The sequence below is a fragment of the Centrocercus urophasianus genome, unplaced genomic scaffold, assembly GCF_019232065.1.
Source record: "Centrocercus urophasianus isolate 14NV4802_14NV808 unplaced genomic scaffold, USGS_Curo_1.0 seq_11, whole genome shotgun sequence".
Taxonomy (NCBI): Eukaryota; Metazoa; Chordata; class Aves; order Galliformes; family Phasianidae; genus Centrocercus; species Centrocercus urophasianus.
In genome coordinates this window covers 77,300,073-77,317,131 of record NW_024884253.1, presented here as the reverse complement: position 1 = coordinate 77,317,131, position 17,059 = coordinate 77,300,073, and the positions used below count along the sequence as shown (strand labels likewise).

The following is a 17,059-nucleotide window of genomic DNA, read 5'->3' as shown; positions in this document are numbered from 1 at the left end:
CAGCAGGATTTCAACTCGTATGATCTCTTCCGCTCGGGGTGTTCTATGTTTCTGTGGTAGTTCAGGATTCCGCTGTGCCTCTGCTATCCCTTACCCTCCTGCCCTCACGCAGCCACCTGGCCTTCATGCCGTGCAGCCCCATCTGCCATGCTCACGTGCTGGAGTGAAAAGAGCGAGGAGCGTGCTTCTGACTGAGTGAAGGAGAAAGAGATGCTTTCACACGTGTGTTTAGATTTAACCATTGGCCAGGAAAATGAGAAAAAGTTAATCTGGATGCAAGCCAGCAGCGTGCTCTTGCAGCCCGGAAGGCTGACAGTATCCTGGGCTGCATCGGAAGAGGACTGGCCAGCAGCGAGTGGGAGCTGATCGTCTCCTCTTCTGCCCTAGTGAGCCCCATCTGGAGCGCTGCGTCCAGCCCTGGGGCCTCCAGTACCGGAAGGATGCAGAGCTGTTGGAGAGGGTCCAGAGGAGGGCCGTGAAGATGATCATAGGACTGGAGCATTTCTCCTGTGCCGACAGACTGAGGGAGCTGGGCTTGTTCAGTCTGCAGAAGAGATGGCTCTGGAGAGACCTCATTGTGGCCTTCCAGAAATTGAAGAGAGCTTGTAAACAGCAGAGGGACTGACTTTTTACATGGTCTTATAGCGATAGGATGAGAGGAAATGTCTTTAAACTAAAAGGAGAGAGATGTTTAGGAGGAAATTCTTCACTTGGAGGCACAGCTGCCCAGAGAAGCTGTGGTGCCCCATCCCTGGAGGCACTCAAGGCCAGGTTGGATGGGGCCCTGGGCAGCCCTGACCACAGCAGACGGGGCTAGGACTGGGTGAGCTTTAGGGTCTCTTCCAACCTGAGCCCTTCTGTGATTCTATGATTCTGTTTTGCTCTACGTTTGCAAATAAATAAATGCAGACACGGAAGATGAAGGAGATTAAAACACCTTTTATTTACTTGTACTGCTATAGTCTCTGCTTGGAAGAGGCAGGAAGGCACCAGAGTAGGGGCATCTGTGGGATTTCTCTCTTGTAGCTGATACGGAATGTCCATCTGCGCAGCAAAAGAAAGCTGTGATCTCTCTACCTGTGTATGATATCCAGAGGCCGTGAAGCCAGACCTGTTTAATCTTCCTAAAGCTCCTATCTACACTTCATACGCCCTTAGTGTCCTCTGTGAGCGTTCAGCCCAGTGTGTGCCCAGCAGGCCTCAATGCCTGTTCTGGGTCCAGGCGCCATGTGGCCACTAGGGCACTGCTCACCTAATGCGAGTCTGGCTCTCCACAGCGGGATGTGGGGCAAAACAGGCCACAGCTCTGCTGCCAAACAGAAACAAACATGGGGACAGGCGGGAGGCCATGTGTCAGATCTGTCTGGAGGGCTGTGCCTAAGGCTTTCTTGGCTGGTTGCTTTGGGAGGCCTCAGTGCTGCGGGTCCCTGGCTGCTGAGGGTGGTTCTGCTCTCATGGATGGATCCTTCTGCCTGAGCCATCTCCGCCACTGTGGTTAGCTTGCAGCCCTGGGCCGGCCAGCACATTTTCAAGCATTCATATGTGAGATACACAAGGAAATGCTTCTCTTTAAACAGAACAGTTTTATTAAGGCTCTTCCCCTTTTCACGTTTAGCGCACTACCAAAGCTATGAGCAGTGTTTATCTGCCAGCTGCTCTCTAACCACAGGTTTACAGGATCAAGCTGGCTGCTGTAAGCAGTTGGACGCCTTATCCTGGGCCTGGGGAGGTGCTGAGCACAGTGCTCTGTGCAGAGCTGCTCCAGGGAGCTCTGTGCTGCACAGCAGCTGCAGCATTTCTGCACTCTGATCTCTAATCTTGCCTGAAGTATGTGCTGTTCAGGCTGGAATTTCTCTCTTTTTTTTTCTCCCCAGTATGTGAGAACAGCCTCTTTTTGAAACATTCAGACATTTTCCTCTGAGTTAAATATAATGTTTCTAAGCCAAAACCCACAGAAGCCACTACTGGGTGCTTTATAGTCCTAATCATGTACTGCAGTAGATAGTTAGAAACTGAAAAGTGAATGCTTGGAAATACAAACTATGGAATGGATAGAAAGTGCTATAGGTGCATTTACCTTTATTGAGTATATTGTTCTATGTAGTGCAAGTAAAAACTAAAAATTTACTCCCAAGCTGTCAGCTTTTCTTTCACAGAAAACATATTTTCAATTATAGAATAGTTGTGGTTTTTTTTCAGCTATCTTTGCAAAATATCTATTTTGAATAAAATTGAAATGCTTGAAATTTGAAAGTTTTGAACTTCAGACGGTGTCTAAGTGTGTCCTGTTTCTTTCCACCCTTATGGGGTGCAAGCCTCACCGGGGCCATCCCTTGTGATGCTCTGCCTTCAGAAGAGATGGAAAACAATGGGCAGCCTTACAGCTACAACAGAATTGAAAAACTGATCAATGTCAGGATCCCTTTCTTTGTGAAGCCCTCAGAAGAACAGACAGTGACAGCAGTTGATAAATTAGCAGTGCTGTGGTCAGGATGGATCTCTTCTTACCTCCATCCTAGTGAGAGAAGTGGAAATTTCAGGCGAAAAATACGTCAAGGAAGTTCAGCAGGCAGTCCTGTGTCATAAGATCTACACAGGATGGACGGGATGAACAGGGGCTTTGGTTTTGATGTTTTTCACAAGTGTCACATCTGCAAACTGGCTTTTGTGCTTTGGTTTGCGTGTGCTGAGAACCAGAGAGCAGTAAGGAAGCAAATGGTCTGGCTGAGGCCCCAGCTGCACATCTGGGCAACTGTGACCCAGCAGCACGGTGCCTTGGGCACAGGCAGGACTTGGGCTCCACTTCCCCAGCAGGGGGGGTGGGGGTGGGATAGGGGCTGTGTGCAAGCTTGGGTCTTCATAAAAAGTTCACTGAGATCATCAAGTCCAACTGCCAACCCACCCCCACCATTTCCAGTAACCATGTCCCACGTGGACACAAAGCAATTCTGGGCAGAGATGCAAAACTGAAAGATTTTACGTGCTTGTTTCAGAGGATCTCTCTTCATCCTACAGAGAAATGCTGTGGAAGTGCTTTGCATATTGGCAAAGGATTGGGGAAATCTGTTGGATCTAGGTCAGGGCTTTTCCTCCACTCAGCATAGAAAATGTTGGTTGGGATTCCAAGCTCTCAACTACACACAAGCTCTGTAAATAGGAGAACCTGTTTCTCAGCTGGGACAGGTGAGAAGCCCAGAGCACCTGCAAAGCTGCCAGGGCAGCAGCAAGCCATGCAGGGAACCAGGGAGGAGGGGTGTACTGGCTGTTCCACCGCCCAGTGCAGGGAGAGGCCCTGCCGTATGGTGCAGGGTGTGAGCTTGCTAACAGAGCAAAAGAGAAAAAAAATAAATACATGCCTGCACATGTTTAGCATAGAGTCTAATTTCAGTCCTGGATTCTGCCTATTAAAATGAATCCATCAAAAAGCTGTATTATTTACCCTCCAGAAACCCAAACACAAATAACACCGTCAACTTGAAACTGCCTTCTTCCTGTGCAGCGCATGTTTGGACAGCGGATGGTTGCCCAATCTGCACAGCGTGTGTGCTTCAAAATGTCGTGGCGGAGCAATGTGGGTCACATCAAACGCGCTTCTGGCAATCCCACAAGAACGCAGCAGTGCTGAATGCCTCTCAGAAACTTTTGCTACGTTCAAAGGAGTAAAAGCTCACAGCTTGCCGCTGCGATGGTGCCGAGTATTTGAAGTACAGGCAAGCATGGATTAAGCTGATATGTTATCACCAGCCTCTGTGGTGATAACAATGCCCACATAGTTCTAGAAGGAAATACAAACATTGTGGTGAATTTTTAACTTCGAATATTTGTTTGAGCTTCTGAGACCAACCTGATGATCTCCAAGACGACTCATGCAGTCATCCTTAGGACAAGAGTGCTGGGGAGCTTTCCTCACACTGCTCAGGCCCCCCTCAAGCTGTGTGCAGCATGGAGCGCTCGCCAGCCCACCCTGCTGTGAGGACAGGCGCTGTAGCACTGCTCTGAAACACCATGCTATCAGTTCCACAGAGCCATCCGTCACGCCATCTGTCAGCGCACTGAAACTGTGATGAACTTTGAAATTTCACCTGAGGTGACCAATGCCTGGATTAATGAGCTCATTGATACCTCAGCAAAGGTTCAAGCTGAAATGAAACCTTGTCACCTACTAAATGCTACAGCTTCTTCCCTGTCCCCACCCCAGTTCCCATGCAGCACACTTAAAGGGAAGGTGTGACAGGCCCAGCAGAACAACACGAAGGATCCTATGTCATCATGCCTCCACCTCTGAAGCTGCACCTGAAGCCATGGAAATTTCTCAGCTTTTGGGAGATAGGAAAGATTTCCAAGGTCACAAAATAATATTTGGAACGGTCATACTCAAATGCACAGCAGGCACACTTCTGTGTATGCACAAAGTGTTTAAATATCAGAATAAAAAGTGTCTGTTCCTAGAATGGAAATGCTGGAGGCTGTCCTGTGGAGGCTGATGTTTCAAAGACTCTCACAGGTGAGGGTACAGACCAGCCCAAAAGGCAAAGGATGAGGGAGACACTGAGGAGTGCATCCAATGTACGTGCTGGGAAAGGAACCAGGCAGGTTCAGCAGTCACATTTCCAAGTCACTGATTTCTGCTGAAAGTTTCTAGCAAAAAGAAGGGTAAGTACATCTTCAGCCAAACAAAATCTATACTAGAAGAATGACACATATGGAATGTGGATGCCTCCAAAGAGCTGCACCGTTCACCAGTGACATGTGTGTCTTTTACGATCTCTGTAAGCAGAGCCATGTTTTCTTACAGCTTACCTGTAGCACGGGAGAGCATCAAACCTAGAGGTGTGTGGCGCTTTAGAAACAGCATTCTTGGAAAATGATTACTCATTCATAATTACATGTTCAGATTAGCTAACACATGCTACATTATCATGCAGTGCTAACATCCAGGATCTCCTTAGCCTACAAACTCAACAGCAGCACTGCTCTATACCTTTGTTGACTCATTTTGTTGCCTAAACCAATCCAGTAGCTCTTGTTGTCTCATGGTTTCTAATTGCTAGAAGCGTTAGCCAAATATACTCACTAAACCAGCAAACCAGTTTCCTTCAAGTGCTCTTGCCTGGCACTATACTGTGATAAGCATCAGCATCCAATCCAACTTAATCTGTCAAGGATCAACGTCTTGCCAATCAGCCTGTTCTATCAGCACACTAATGAGTTTTCTGCTCAGTTAGGCAGTTTTTTTGTTGTTCAGTGTAATTAGTGCATTCTATACAGAAAATTACTTGTTGAATGCAAGACTTCAGTTTGTATAAACTACATATAAAACTCACAGAACAACCCTACTAACACTATCACAACAGGGAGTACAGACATATTCCACCCTCATTTTTCTGCACCATTTTAAATCTTATCTGCAAGTAGCAACAAATTACCACAGTATTACAGAATTCCCCCGTTCTTCACAAGAGATATTGAGAGAAAAACGATACATGAAATCTTAACATTTTAATTTGCAGTCATTAATGCCACGTTCCTCATTTTCTCTAGCCATGAACTCATCCAAATACTGCTTTCAGTTCTCCTAACAAAAGTACTTTTTTGCACAGCAATAGCAGGATTTTTTCCTCTTCTCGATGGGGAGTGGGAAGGGGATGGTAAAGAATGCACAGCCCCTCAAAGAACGCCCTTTGTTCTCACTGATTAGAAGATGGGAAAAGAGCAGTTTGCCTTAGAGCTTTAGAAAAGGGTCTCTTCCAGAACCAAATACAGACATATAATAAGTCATGCTTGTATTTAATCTGTACAAAACATATTTAGATCATGAACTCTCACCCAGGAAGCCACATATTCTCTGCTGGCTGATTTTTACTTGAGAACACAAGAGTCAAGCCTTCAAAAAAGCACTTAGGTTCTGAGATTTCACTAAGGGCAGCACGAGACCTCCAACATATCCCCTATTTAAAACCAACACGCTGCAGTTCATGCAGAGCTAATAAAGCCAAGGATTCCGTACAAGACAAAATGCTTTTGTTTTCTTTTGACAAAGTCATAAGCAATTGAAGATAACCCTTTGAGGATGAATTGCATTCCATGCTGGCTATCCACCTCTCTTCTTTCAATAGAGCATTTTCACCCAAAAGGTTCACTTACATGTTTTTATTTTTTTACAGAAACAGGAAGGACAGAAGTTAATTTTAAAGAAATAACGTAATTTTAAAAAAAGACTTCTTCATTCTTTTCTTTCCTATTCCTAAATGCTACAGTGCCATAGCTTGGAGAAAACAAAAATCAAGCCAAGAAGAAACATAGATAGTTCCTGCCATCTTCCTGGAAATTTGTCAGCCTCTGGTAAACTAACAAGCACTTTAAAAACTAAACCTCCTGCAACCAACATATACTAAAAAGAGACATGAAATTCAGGAGCTGAAACTCCTGAAGACTACTCACAGAAAGTTTGTTGAGTACACAGCAATTTTTTTCAGCTCAGGTTATTATAGTGGAGCTGGTCTTGCTGGGACTTTGGTAGAGAGTAAAACACTGAGTACCAAAAGCTAAACTTTGCAAGAGGCTGAACAAAGATGCTACATCTGCATCCACGAAATAAAGACTCTCACACCGCAGTCACCACAGTTAAATGGCTGTCGCAGCTTTTTGGCTTGCTCAGATCAGCAGGTTTCCAAACACTGGTGGAAGCTCAGTGTGGGTAGGAATCATACTCACAGACAGGCTGGATGTAGCTGCCCTCCCATATAGAGCTTTGCCAAAAGAACTCATTTTGGTCTCAGGACTACAGCGCTACCACCTGTGGCACTGCAACTATTGGCACAGATAATGACAGAAAAACAAGGCTAATTCTGTGTATTGGACATATATATGCATATATGTTTGTATATATAATGGCTGTTTTGATGCAATTCTCTTTATGGAGAAGACTGGAAGTCACAAGACAAAGCAGGTATACAAAACTTTTTATTGACAACAGAACAATAGAGAGGAAACATCACCACTTCCCATTCCTCAGGAATGTCTCCATTTGACAGTCAGTCTGCTAAAAGCTTACTTTCATGGTAACAAGCAACAAGAAGGCATGGAACTGTCTGCAATCTTGAGAAAAATGTTTCAGTGCAGTGTAAAGGGACTGACAGTGTGCAAGTGTGCAGCAGGCCCTGTCACAACACAAACATGGCAGGCAACCATCTATGCAGAGCCAGCAGGCACAAACACGAAGCAGGCAGAAGGCTCAGATGATCTCTATTACTTCTGAGGGCAGCATGTGAAGTGCTGCCATCTATATTCTGTCTCAGGAGATGGTAATTTCTCCCATCACTCCTTTTGCTTTGCTATCCTTAAAGATGTTTATACTTCCAACTGAAGGGCACTGAGTCAGAGAATGCCTGATGTTCTACATCTTACCACATATTACCAATTTATGCATGCACTTGAGTTTACTCTCAGAAGGTTACATTGACATAAAGAAAAAAAATTAGTGCTGCGTAAAAACGAACAGATTTGGTTCTTAATGCTTCCTTGGTAACAAAAACACACGATTACAGGATGCTCCTTGTAATGCTTTTGTAAAATATGTTTTCAGTCTAGGTAACGCTTGAAAGAAACAGTGTGTGTCCAACTCCCTTAATGTAGTTTCAAATATTCTGAAATGAAATTTGAACTGGAATTTAAAGTGAACAACAAAATCTTCTAATTTTTATCTTTCACAGGACACAGAACTGCACAGTGAGTGCAAGATGAGAGCATTCTTTCTCCTGCATAAGGTTACTCTGCCTGCAGTTCTGCATTGGGTCCCCTGTAGTAGCTTATAGTTTGTTAATATTGTCACATTTTTCCTTGCCTTAAGCGTATGTGTGTCTGGATGCGTACACTGGCTGTTAAAGTGCTTCAAAATAAAACAAAAACTCCAACAAAACAAAACATCCCTCAAAAAACCACAACAGATGTGAGAATTTTATCTGAAGGATTTTGTACAGCATTTACAATGTCAGCATAAAGCATCTGAAACATGAGCATTCCCTGCAGACTGATGCAGTGCAAGCAGCCTTATACATTAGGTACTGCAATTCCTCTGGATTCAAGATGCACAATACTTACAAAAACAACCCTAGAAGCACAGACAAATGCTGGTGGCTCCTCCTCTTCTTTTTAGAAACATAATAAAAAAATCTGCATTACTCTTTCATAATTTAAATACATAAGTAATCTTCACTTTTATTACTTCATGACAATGACTTCAAATTTACATTATTTTAAGTACCGTCATAATAGCTCCATGTATAATACAGATATTTGCTGATATCCTGTCAGAAAATAATAATTAAAAAAAACAAAAACAAAACCCTTCCACTATATAAAAAAAAATATGCTGGAAAGACAAGAACACAGAACAGGGACTTGGTACAGACTATGATTTCAGTTTTATATCAACCACAGTTAACCCAAAAATTAACAGATACACAGCGATATTCAAAAGCAGTGCAAATATCTTTGGAGGTTAGAATAAAATTATACTACGAGAACATAAGACAGAAGAAATTAAAAGGCAAGTACTTCAAGTACAGGAACCAGTCTCTGTGAGGTCCATCTTAGTGTTAGTTGGGAGCTCCTTTTCCCACCTTACTTCTTCCTCTGGAACACGTTAGCCAACATTGCACCTGATGTAGTCAGCTGGCCCATTTTGTTCAGAAACTTGGTCTTTGTATCCTCACTCACAAGGCTCGCAGCGATCGACATCGAGCTAGGAAAGTCAACAGTTTAGTTACACAAGACTACAAACAAAAAGAACACTGTGCTCTTTAATAAGCAACTGAATGGTCTCAGCATGTTAGTGGTTTCATGAGCACTAAAGGTCACTCCACCGAGAAGAACTGGAAAACCATCAACAGTAAGGCCATATGCACCATAAAGTGAGTGATCGTGGCCCCAGAACAGACCTAGTGGAAAGCTGTACAATACTTTTGTGCATGTTACTTCATACATATATATATGCACAAAAAAAAGACATGCATTTAACTACCTTTGTAGCTCTGCGTGGCAAGGGAAAATTATTTAGGAACAAAAGCATATTCCAAGCACTAGCAACACTGAGAAAATAGAACAGCTCACTTCAAAAAGTAAGTCTCACAACTGATGTCAAACCTGCAGCTTTAAGCAAACCATGTTGTCTCGTGCACTTGAATAAACCTAAGGAAAACCAGGTACTGTACAAATGACTTCTGAAACACAGTTTGGGGCGATATCAGCTACTGTCCTCACACTGATACACTTAAGAACTGGAATTCTGGTTCATGTTTTCCAACATTATGCCACGATCATAAACTGAATATTCAGATGAGCTACAGCAGTGAATTACTTAAAAGTCAGTATGCCCAAAAAGTACTTCTGCTACTACAGAAACTGCATATTTCAATGTAGTAACAAAATCAATATGAAACCAAATCATTTGAATCTCATGTCTTTAAAAATAACCAGAGAGGGTATTGACATACCTTGTCTAAAGCAAGTACTTCTACAGGAAAATCCTTGCATTTATACAATTACAAAAATTAGAAATGAAAATGTCAAAATGTTGATTTATTTTTTTTTTACTGGTGTTGAGACAGATTATACATTGCATAGAGTTCTGCCTCTTGTATGGGGAAGCTCTGGGTACAAACAAACATTTATGTTAGACATCTTATAAAAATGAGTTTGTAAAATGTTTTTACCCAAGCTTTAAGTATCCTGTTAATTGCAGCAGAAAATGTTTAACAAAAAAAAAAAAAAAAACTGCTATGGAAAAGATTCAGCTTTTAAAAAGATGAAGTTTAATCTTCTAACAAATCAATCTTTTGTCATTCCATTTATTTGACATAGGTTTTCTTACACCAAGGGCAAAGATATGATAACGACCAGTATCTTACTTTTGCATCAAGGCTTTTTCAGTAAGTTATCTCCTAGTTGCATTTAAGTCTTCATCAAATATATATTTAATGCTAAAACTAGGAACTGAAATTGGCAAGGGCTTAGCAATTAAAAGGAGATTCACGTGTATGAAAAGTTAAATTTCTTCAGTGCTAAAATATTGCGTTAATTTTGTGCAGTAAAAAACTGCAACCATAGGGCTCACTTTGAAGAGGAAAGGCCAGGAAAGAAGGAAGCAACTTGGAAGACTAATCTTTTCCAAATCTTACAGTCTTCAGCAACTGCACTCTAAAAGAAAATAAGCTGGAAGTTGTATCATGTTTGCATTTATCTGTATCTGTAATGGCTTCATAGTACTGTGGTTTCAACATATTTTCATAGATCAGATTCTAAGTAGCAGAGACCTCTTGTGTTAACACAACTACATTAATATAAACTAAAGGCAGGTAGTTCAAACTCCACACGAAACAGGAATTTACCATTCAAACTGTATCCACGTAAAGAACAACTCTCTGAACTAAATAGGTTAAAACAATTTGAGAGAAATGACAGCACACATTAGACTCAATAACAATCCCCCTTGCCAATAGGCTTTTTATTATAAACAAAAAAATGAAGGAAAAAAATCCTGGTCAACTGACATGTGCCACTTGAGAATTCAGAAGAGCTCAGTCAAGGCATGTTGTTTGGTACCTTTGGTTTTCCTGCTAACACAGGTCAGATAACATAACTCTTTGGGTTACGACTAATGAAGCTCTTTAAAGAGACCAGCTTGATATTGAATACATTTGGCACAATCTGTGAGAAAAAATCTAGTTTCTCAGGGAAGCATTCTTAAAGAGATGTTTAGTATTTTCAAATGGAGTCTCCTAAAAGACTGTCAAGAAAGTGCTTACAATTTGATGAATTACTTTACTTTGGAAAATATTTATCAGGCATACACAAGTTTCATCTTATACATTTAGATACGTACCCTGCTTCTAGTGTTTTTCTTTACCTAGTCAAGGTCTGGTGGCTTTTTTATTTTAGTTAAAACGAAGAAAGAATATCAACAAGTGAGTACTATTGGTGATAGGTGGATGGTTGGACTGGATGGTCCTGAAGGTCTTTTCCAACCTTGGTGATTCTGTAAGTCTAACTGTATATGAGTCCAATAAATGAGTCCACAAAACCCAGGCAAGGGAAATATTTGCCAAGTAATAATGCCTATATACACAACCAATTCTCATGCCTCAATCCGCTAGTCAAAGTCACTGCTGAGGAGGAGGGATGTCCTAGCACAGCCTGGTTGGTGAGCACCCATAGCACCTGTAGCAAATCTGCATAGAGCCTGACTGCTGATAGTTGTCTGATCATAACTACCTTTTGAGTATCTACCTATGGAGAGTGCAGAGCATAGGAAAGACCTAAATCAATCTAATGCTTACTTGCAAAAAGTAGGATAGGTTTAATGCTGGACACGATTAGGTTTGTATCTTGCCAGAATCATTACTGCTAGGTTGTTTTTTGAGGATGTTGCTGAAAGAGAGCTGAGCATTCACCATTCCTTGAAAATGAAAAGGAAATACACAGTTGCTGAAGAATCTGCATGGAGTAGGAAAAGGGTGGGATTAGGAGAGAGCCTACATAGGGGAGTACAGAGAAGGTACAGATGTCAAAGAGCTCCTTTCAACTGAAGGCAAAAAGGATAAAGGCAGAAAAACCACAGGTTTTTCTTTAAGTATGTGGTGAAGATACGAGGAAAAAAATCAAAACAGCATTAAATACTGAGTAAGTATTTCATCACTGAATACCCTAACAATTGGAGGGTGCTCTGTTAGGATGGTCTACTTATCTTCCTTCATGAACAAGAAGCTGACAGTATATTCTTTTGGTCTTAAAAGTTTTGAATTTCTTTTCTCTCGGACAGGACATCTGTGACTAGGTAAAGACCATCTACCTTATTAGAGCAGATGCTATGGATTTATAGTTAGTCGTAGAACTTGAGCATTTTTAGTCTTAAAATTATTTCACCTGAAAAGTCCAAAGTTAATTTCTGGTACACATCCAGAGGGTTGGCCTGATGTTACAGTTCCAAAGAATTCAGTCCTTACTACATCTTGTTCACTGCCAGCCACACCAGTAAGCTGTCTAATGACCACTGATTAAGCCTGAGATACTTTATTGGGTGCCTAAGAAACCTATTCTTTTTTCTGCACCACGTCTCCTCTGTTCCAATTCTTGTATGTCTTTCCCACTTCAGTAGTTTGGAAACTACTACTATTTACTAGCTGTCTGAACTCTTTGAAGAATATATTCTATCAGTTTGTGACAGTTAAGCGAGTGTGACAAACACGTTTCAGTAATTGCCTTTATTTGCACAGTAAAGTTATCCCTTTTTCCAGTATCTGCAGTTTCTTCTCAAACTCCTGTCCACATTGTTAATTTTTTTTTTTTTAAAGCTAATTCACTAAACAGCGTACTCAAACAGGTCAGTTGGTCTATACACTGGAGAAGCTGTTCTTGTGCATTGGTCACATGCAAGCAAAGACAGCAGCCTGGGATAAGCTCTTAACACCATCAGAAGAATTCCTTCCACCTGCGGGCAATCCCCATGAAAAGATGGTTGCAGTGTGCATGCTACATGCATTGCTCTAGACTTAGGCTAAGCATCTCCTGCTTTCCCAGTGTATGGAACTGTTGAGTCACGGCCTGAAGCACTGATTGATCACCTGGAGAAAGGACCCCCATCAGCCCTGGGAGCACAGGTGAAGGCAATTCAGCTGTGTCACCAGAAGGGGTGGAGCCTGGCAGCACCTCTCTTAGACCCCCCCCCCCCCCATTAAAGGGCTGACTGCCACTAGGGAAGGATTCTCTTTCTGGAGATCCCTCTTTGGTGGAGCTTTCCCCTATAAATCTGGAATCTTCTGATACAGGTAAGCAATCTTCTTCCCTTCCCTTATTGCACCTTTGTATTGTGCCGATCTTTCCATCATTACACCTTTTCCCACCATACTGATTTGTCCAATTGCTACACTCAGATTCAAGACAGAAATGCAAATGCTGTTTTCTACGGTTCAAAACCTAAAAATGAAGTATCGTAGGAAAATGGGAACTTCATTACTAGGACACAGGTAGAATTGTGTTGCCCTGTGCTTTATACTGGAAGCAGAAATAACCATAGAGTGAATAGAAGTTCTGAATATGAGCATTAGTGTGGGATTTCTGGTCACAAGCACTGGACACCATTATGGAAGACACTTTACAGAACATTACGCTGGAGGCACAGAAGAAAAGAGAAGTGGAAGTCTTACCCCTGCGGTTCTTGGACGGTCTTATTTTCCACTTTCTGTTCACACTCTTTTATCATGGAGCTTAAAATAACCTAAAGCACATAAGGAAGACATAGGATGTTTTTTCTTTTACATCAACAATTGGTACCAAATCTGCTCCCCAAGTAATTCTGGCACCAGCGGAACAGTTTAAGAAGGTTCTCTTGCTTGTGAATTGCATTTAAGTTGCAACTAATTGATAATGCCTTGTGGCTAGAAACAACAAAACCATTCAAAGTACTTTAAGGAAGAAAAGGTTTTTGAACCAGCTACAAGAGTTCAAGACTCCTTCCCATCCCCCCTTCATTTATTTTTAAATAGAGTCAAACTGCACATACTTCTGTTACACATCTTCATCTCTTCCCTTTTTTAAAAGCAGTAGTTTATTCATTAGCAATTTGCTTTTATATACATCCATGTTCTCTGTATTTTCAAGTACACTTTATAACTTCTAATTACCAGCACTGTGCATAAAAGCAATGAAAGGAAGAAAAGGAAAAAATGATAGTGTGTAGAGGCAACATTTTTATGGAAAAGAAGTGCTAAAGCAAACATGACATATCACTTCACTGACATCTTACAGGGTTTGTATGAATCTAGATTTTTTTTTTTTAATTTTACTTTAGCAAATCCAGTATTAAAAGGTTTTTGCAGAATATTTTAGACTAAACTTTCCTGCTTGAAAGACAGACTTGAAATAACTGGGTCTCACAGGTCTCTGTCACAGTTCCTACAAGCATCATGCCACAGCCAGGAGCTGATTAAGGCCTACATTTTCCTTTTCTGCAGTAAAGCTGTAGTGAGCTTTCTAATTCACTGGAATTGGAGTAAAAACATTTCATTTTTCTTCAGCCTGAAAACATCTGCGATTCTACTTGCATTTCTGACATTTCAATATTTCTCTGCAGAGTTACTCAACCTAAAAATATATTCTAAAAGATTTTACATCATGGGACTTATCCTTTGTTCCAGACCCCTTAATGCTATACGTTGTGGTACTATTTATGAGTAGCTCTTCTTAACTTCTAGTTTTAAATACCATGACATTTCAACTTTTATTGCCATTTCCATCTCATGCTCAGTAAACACTGCTGCTCACCTCATGCTCTGGTGAGAGATGTTCCATGTCAATCCGTAAACACTTAAGTCCTGGTAAAAAGTGATTGACCATTAAATCCTCTGAAATAACTAAAAAACAAGTTGTTAAGGAATTATAAAGACGGCCTCTTGAAATTCTGTATGTCTTCTCTCTCTTCTGATACTATACAATTTTGCTCTACTGAACACAGAGACAAGCTACAGCAGCAATACCCAAGAAGACTGCATTTGATTCTTCACAACAAACAAAAAAGATGTCTGAAGCACATTTAACTTCATATATTTTATATGATACAATTTTTTGATACATATATATATACACACACATATTCACAGAGAAGTACAGTTTAAATTACTGCCTAAGATCAAGGGATTTTTTTTTAAAGTACTTACAAGTTCTACCTTCTGTGAAAATCTCATCTTTACACTGAGCAGATCATACTTTAGATCACACATTCAAAGCCAAAAGTAGCGATTTCCAAAATGTTCATCTTCTCCCCCTACAACAGAATCAACTAAACTTCACCTTAAGAAAGGATACAACAACAGGAAAGAGCACTGTAGGCTTCAAATAGGTGAGTAGCAATATCCAGTCTCTTAGAATCCACGGACTGCTGGTTGTTGACCAAGGCTAATTTGTGCAAGTGTGGAATAACAACTGTAAAAGTAAATATTAGAGGAAGCATTTGAAACTGCTTTCCATAGATGTGATTAGCATTAAGAAGTTGTTAAGTGATAATTGCAGGCATCCAAAACATCACTCATCAATGTGGGATAAAAGCTGCAAATAATGGCTTTTGATAGGACTGCTCATGCAAATGTAATTGACTAATGCAAGCTTGAAACAAAACTGTAATAAGACTATCTAGAATAAAAAGATCACACATCTTGGTTGATCTTTTACAACACAATGTAAAAGATCTTGATCTTTTACAACACAATGGTTGCTACTCAGAGTAGCAACCATTACAGAAAACATGCTGTAATATTATTATTCCCCTGCTGCTAAAATTGTCTGAAGTATGTTTCTACTAATGGGTTTAGCCTGCAAAACTAGCTGCCTACATCCTGTGAGTATGATAGGTCCTCACATTTTGTTTACAAGCATCTCTTAGACAATCTAATAATGAACACTGTTCTTCAATTTGCTTCACATTACAGGGCTATGGGGGAAAAAAAAAACCCACAACCCTATCTTGTTAATCTGGGATATGTTCGCATTCAAGATGTGTGGGATACTTCATATTTACCAGGCAAGAGAGGCTGTGGTGAAGAGTGAGAAGTGGAGTAGAAAGCATTTTACATGTCAAATAATTGAGAAAAAAAAAAAAAGGGAAATTCTGGTGTATTTTGCAGCAAAGTGACCACTGCCTTTCAGCTGTGAAAAGATTAGCTGCTGCATGCTGTGTTCGGTATGTACATCAATGTTAGGTAAAGTGAAAATTTTATTGGCAAGGTCAAAAAAAAAAACAAAAACAAAAACAGGGACATAGGGGCACACCAAGCTTGAATACAAAAGAGTTTTCATTAACTTTCTGGTAACAACAAAAATCAGTACAACCAGCCAACAAATAGCTTTGGGACAGGAAGAAGAGGAAAACATTCTTCCACCAGTGCAACTTACATTCATCTCTAAATCTGGGCTCAGCATTAGGTCCAACTCTTCCAAACGTTTTTATGATTTCTGTATGAAGAGAATGTTGGTCTTGATATTGAGGGTCCTCCAGGAAAGATGCTAGCTGCATTTTTACCCTTTCCAGAAGCTTAAGTACAACAAAGAGGGAAGAAGTTAGAAATCATTAAGAAATCATTAAGCTTGGAGTATGTCTATAAAGCTTACGTATGTCAGATGATAAGCCCTGGATTTTCTGTTAACTTACAGTCTTTTCTGACAGGATCTTCCAGCCCCTTTTGTTGCTGTCCCCTATTTTAAAGACTTAGCAGTGTTCTATTCTATTCTATTCTTAACTACTATGCATGTGCTCCCATATAGCCAGTCTCTTCCTGAAGTTTGCTTGGTTTTGATAATCACGTTTTTTACCTACTATAACTTCCCTCATTATTAAGATCTTCAGAGTTTTCCTGTTTAAATAGCACTGAATTCACTTAAGTTTCTTTGTAATACATCTCAAAAATATCCTTTTTTTTTTCCTGCAGAAGACAGATAGATAAGCATCATAATATCAAGGGAATTAGAAAGGGTTCTAGAGGCTAGAAAAACTGAAACAAAATAAAATACACATATATCCAAGAATGACCAACATTTAATTTGCATTCAAAGTTGTTAAAGTAACATTTTCTAATACATTTTGAAAGCAGCTGTCACTTCTGTACTCTACAGTTTATTATAAATAGTGCAATGAATACAGTAATTTTTGTGTGGTAACAAAACCATATTCTTTCCAAACTGATTATAGGCATGCAATCCAAACTACAAAATGGCAACTTATCCACCTTCCAAGTACTTGTGAGTCATCACAGACTTATTACTCACATTTCCTCAAGCGCATTCTTTTAGAATGCATCGAGATTACAGGAAGAATGCAAGCTCTGCAGAACGTTGTGGGGACTTTACAAAGAAATCTGATGGTACAGCTATTACGTAGAGCAAAGCGCAGTGCTTCTACTATTTAGAGCAGAATCTCAAGTGTCTTTTTCAGAACTCTGATCTATTAGCAAAGTTCCGTCATTCAAGAAACAAGCAGACATTACAGATCTGCATTATTCTCAAGGATCATTTC

At 40.6% G+C, this 17,059-nt stretch overlaps 1 protein-coding gene across 2 annotated transcripts in view; it reads right to left on the bottom strand.

Annotated features, from left to right (window-relative positions):
- Window positions 1-6,945: 6,945 nt before the first annotated feature.
- RELCH (RAB11 binding and LisH domain, coiled-coil and HEAT repeat containing) overlaps window positions 6,946-17,059 on the bottom strand; it is a 71,423-nt gene continuing 61,309 nt past the window's right edge. For both annotated transcript variants that reach the window (XM_042809118.1, XM_042809119.1), the window contains 5 exons: window positions 15,943-16,081; window positions 14,860-14,976; window positions 14,320-14,408; window positions 13,203-13,273; window positions 6,946-8,743 (listed from right to left, as the gene is read on the bottom strand). In XM_042809118.1, the coding sequence (XP_042665052.1) occupies window positions 8,623-8,743; window positions 13,203-13,273; window positions 14,320-14,408; window positions 14,860-14,976; window positions 15,943-16,081 (537 nt within the window). In that variant the 3' untranslated portion in view covers window positions 6,946-8,622. The remainder of the gene's footprint in view (window positions 8,744-13,202; window positions 13,274-14,319; window positions 14,409-14,859; window positions 14,977-15,942; window positions 16,082-17,059) is intronic.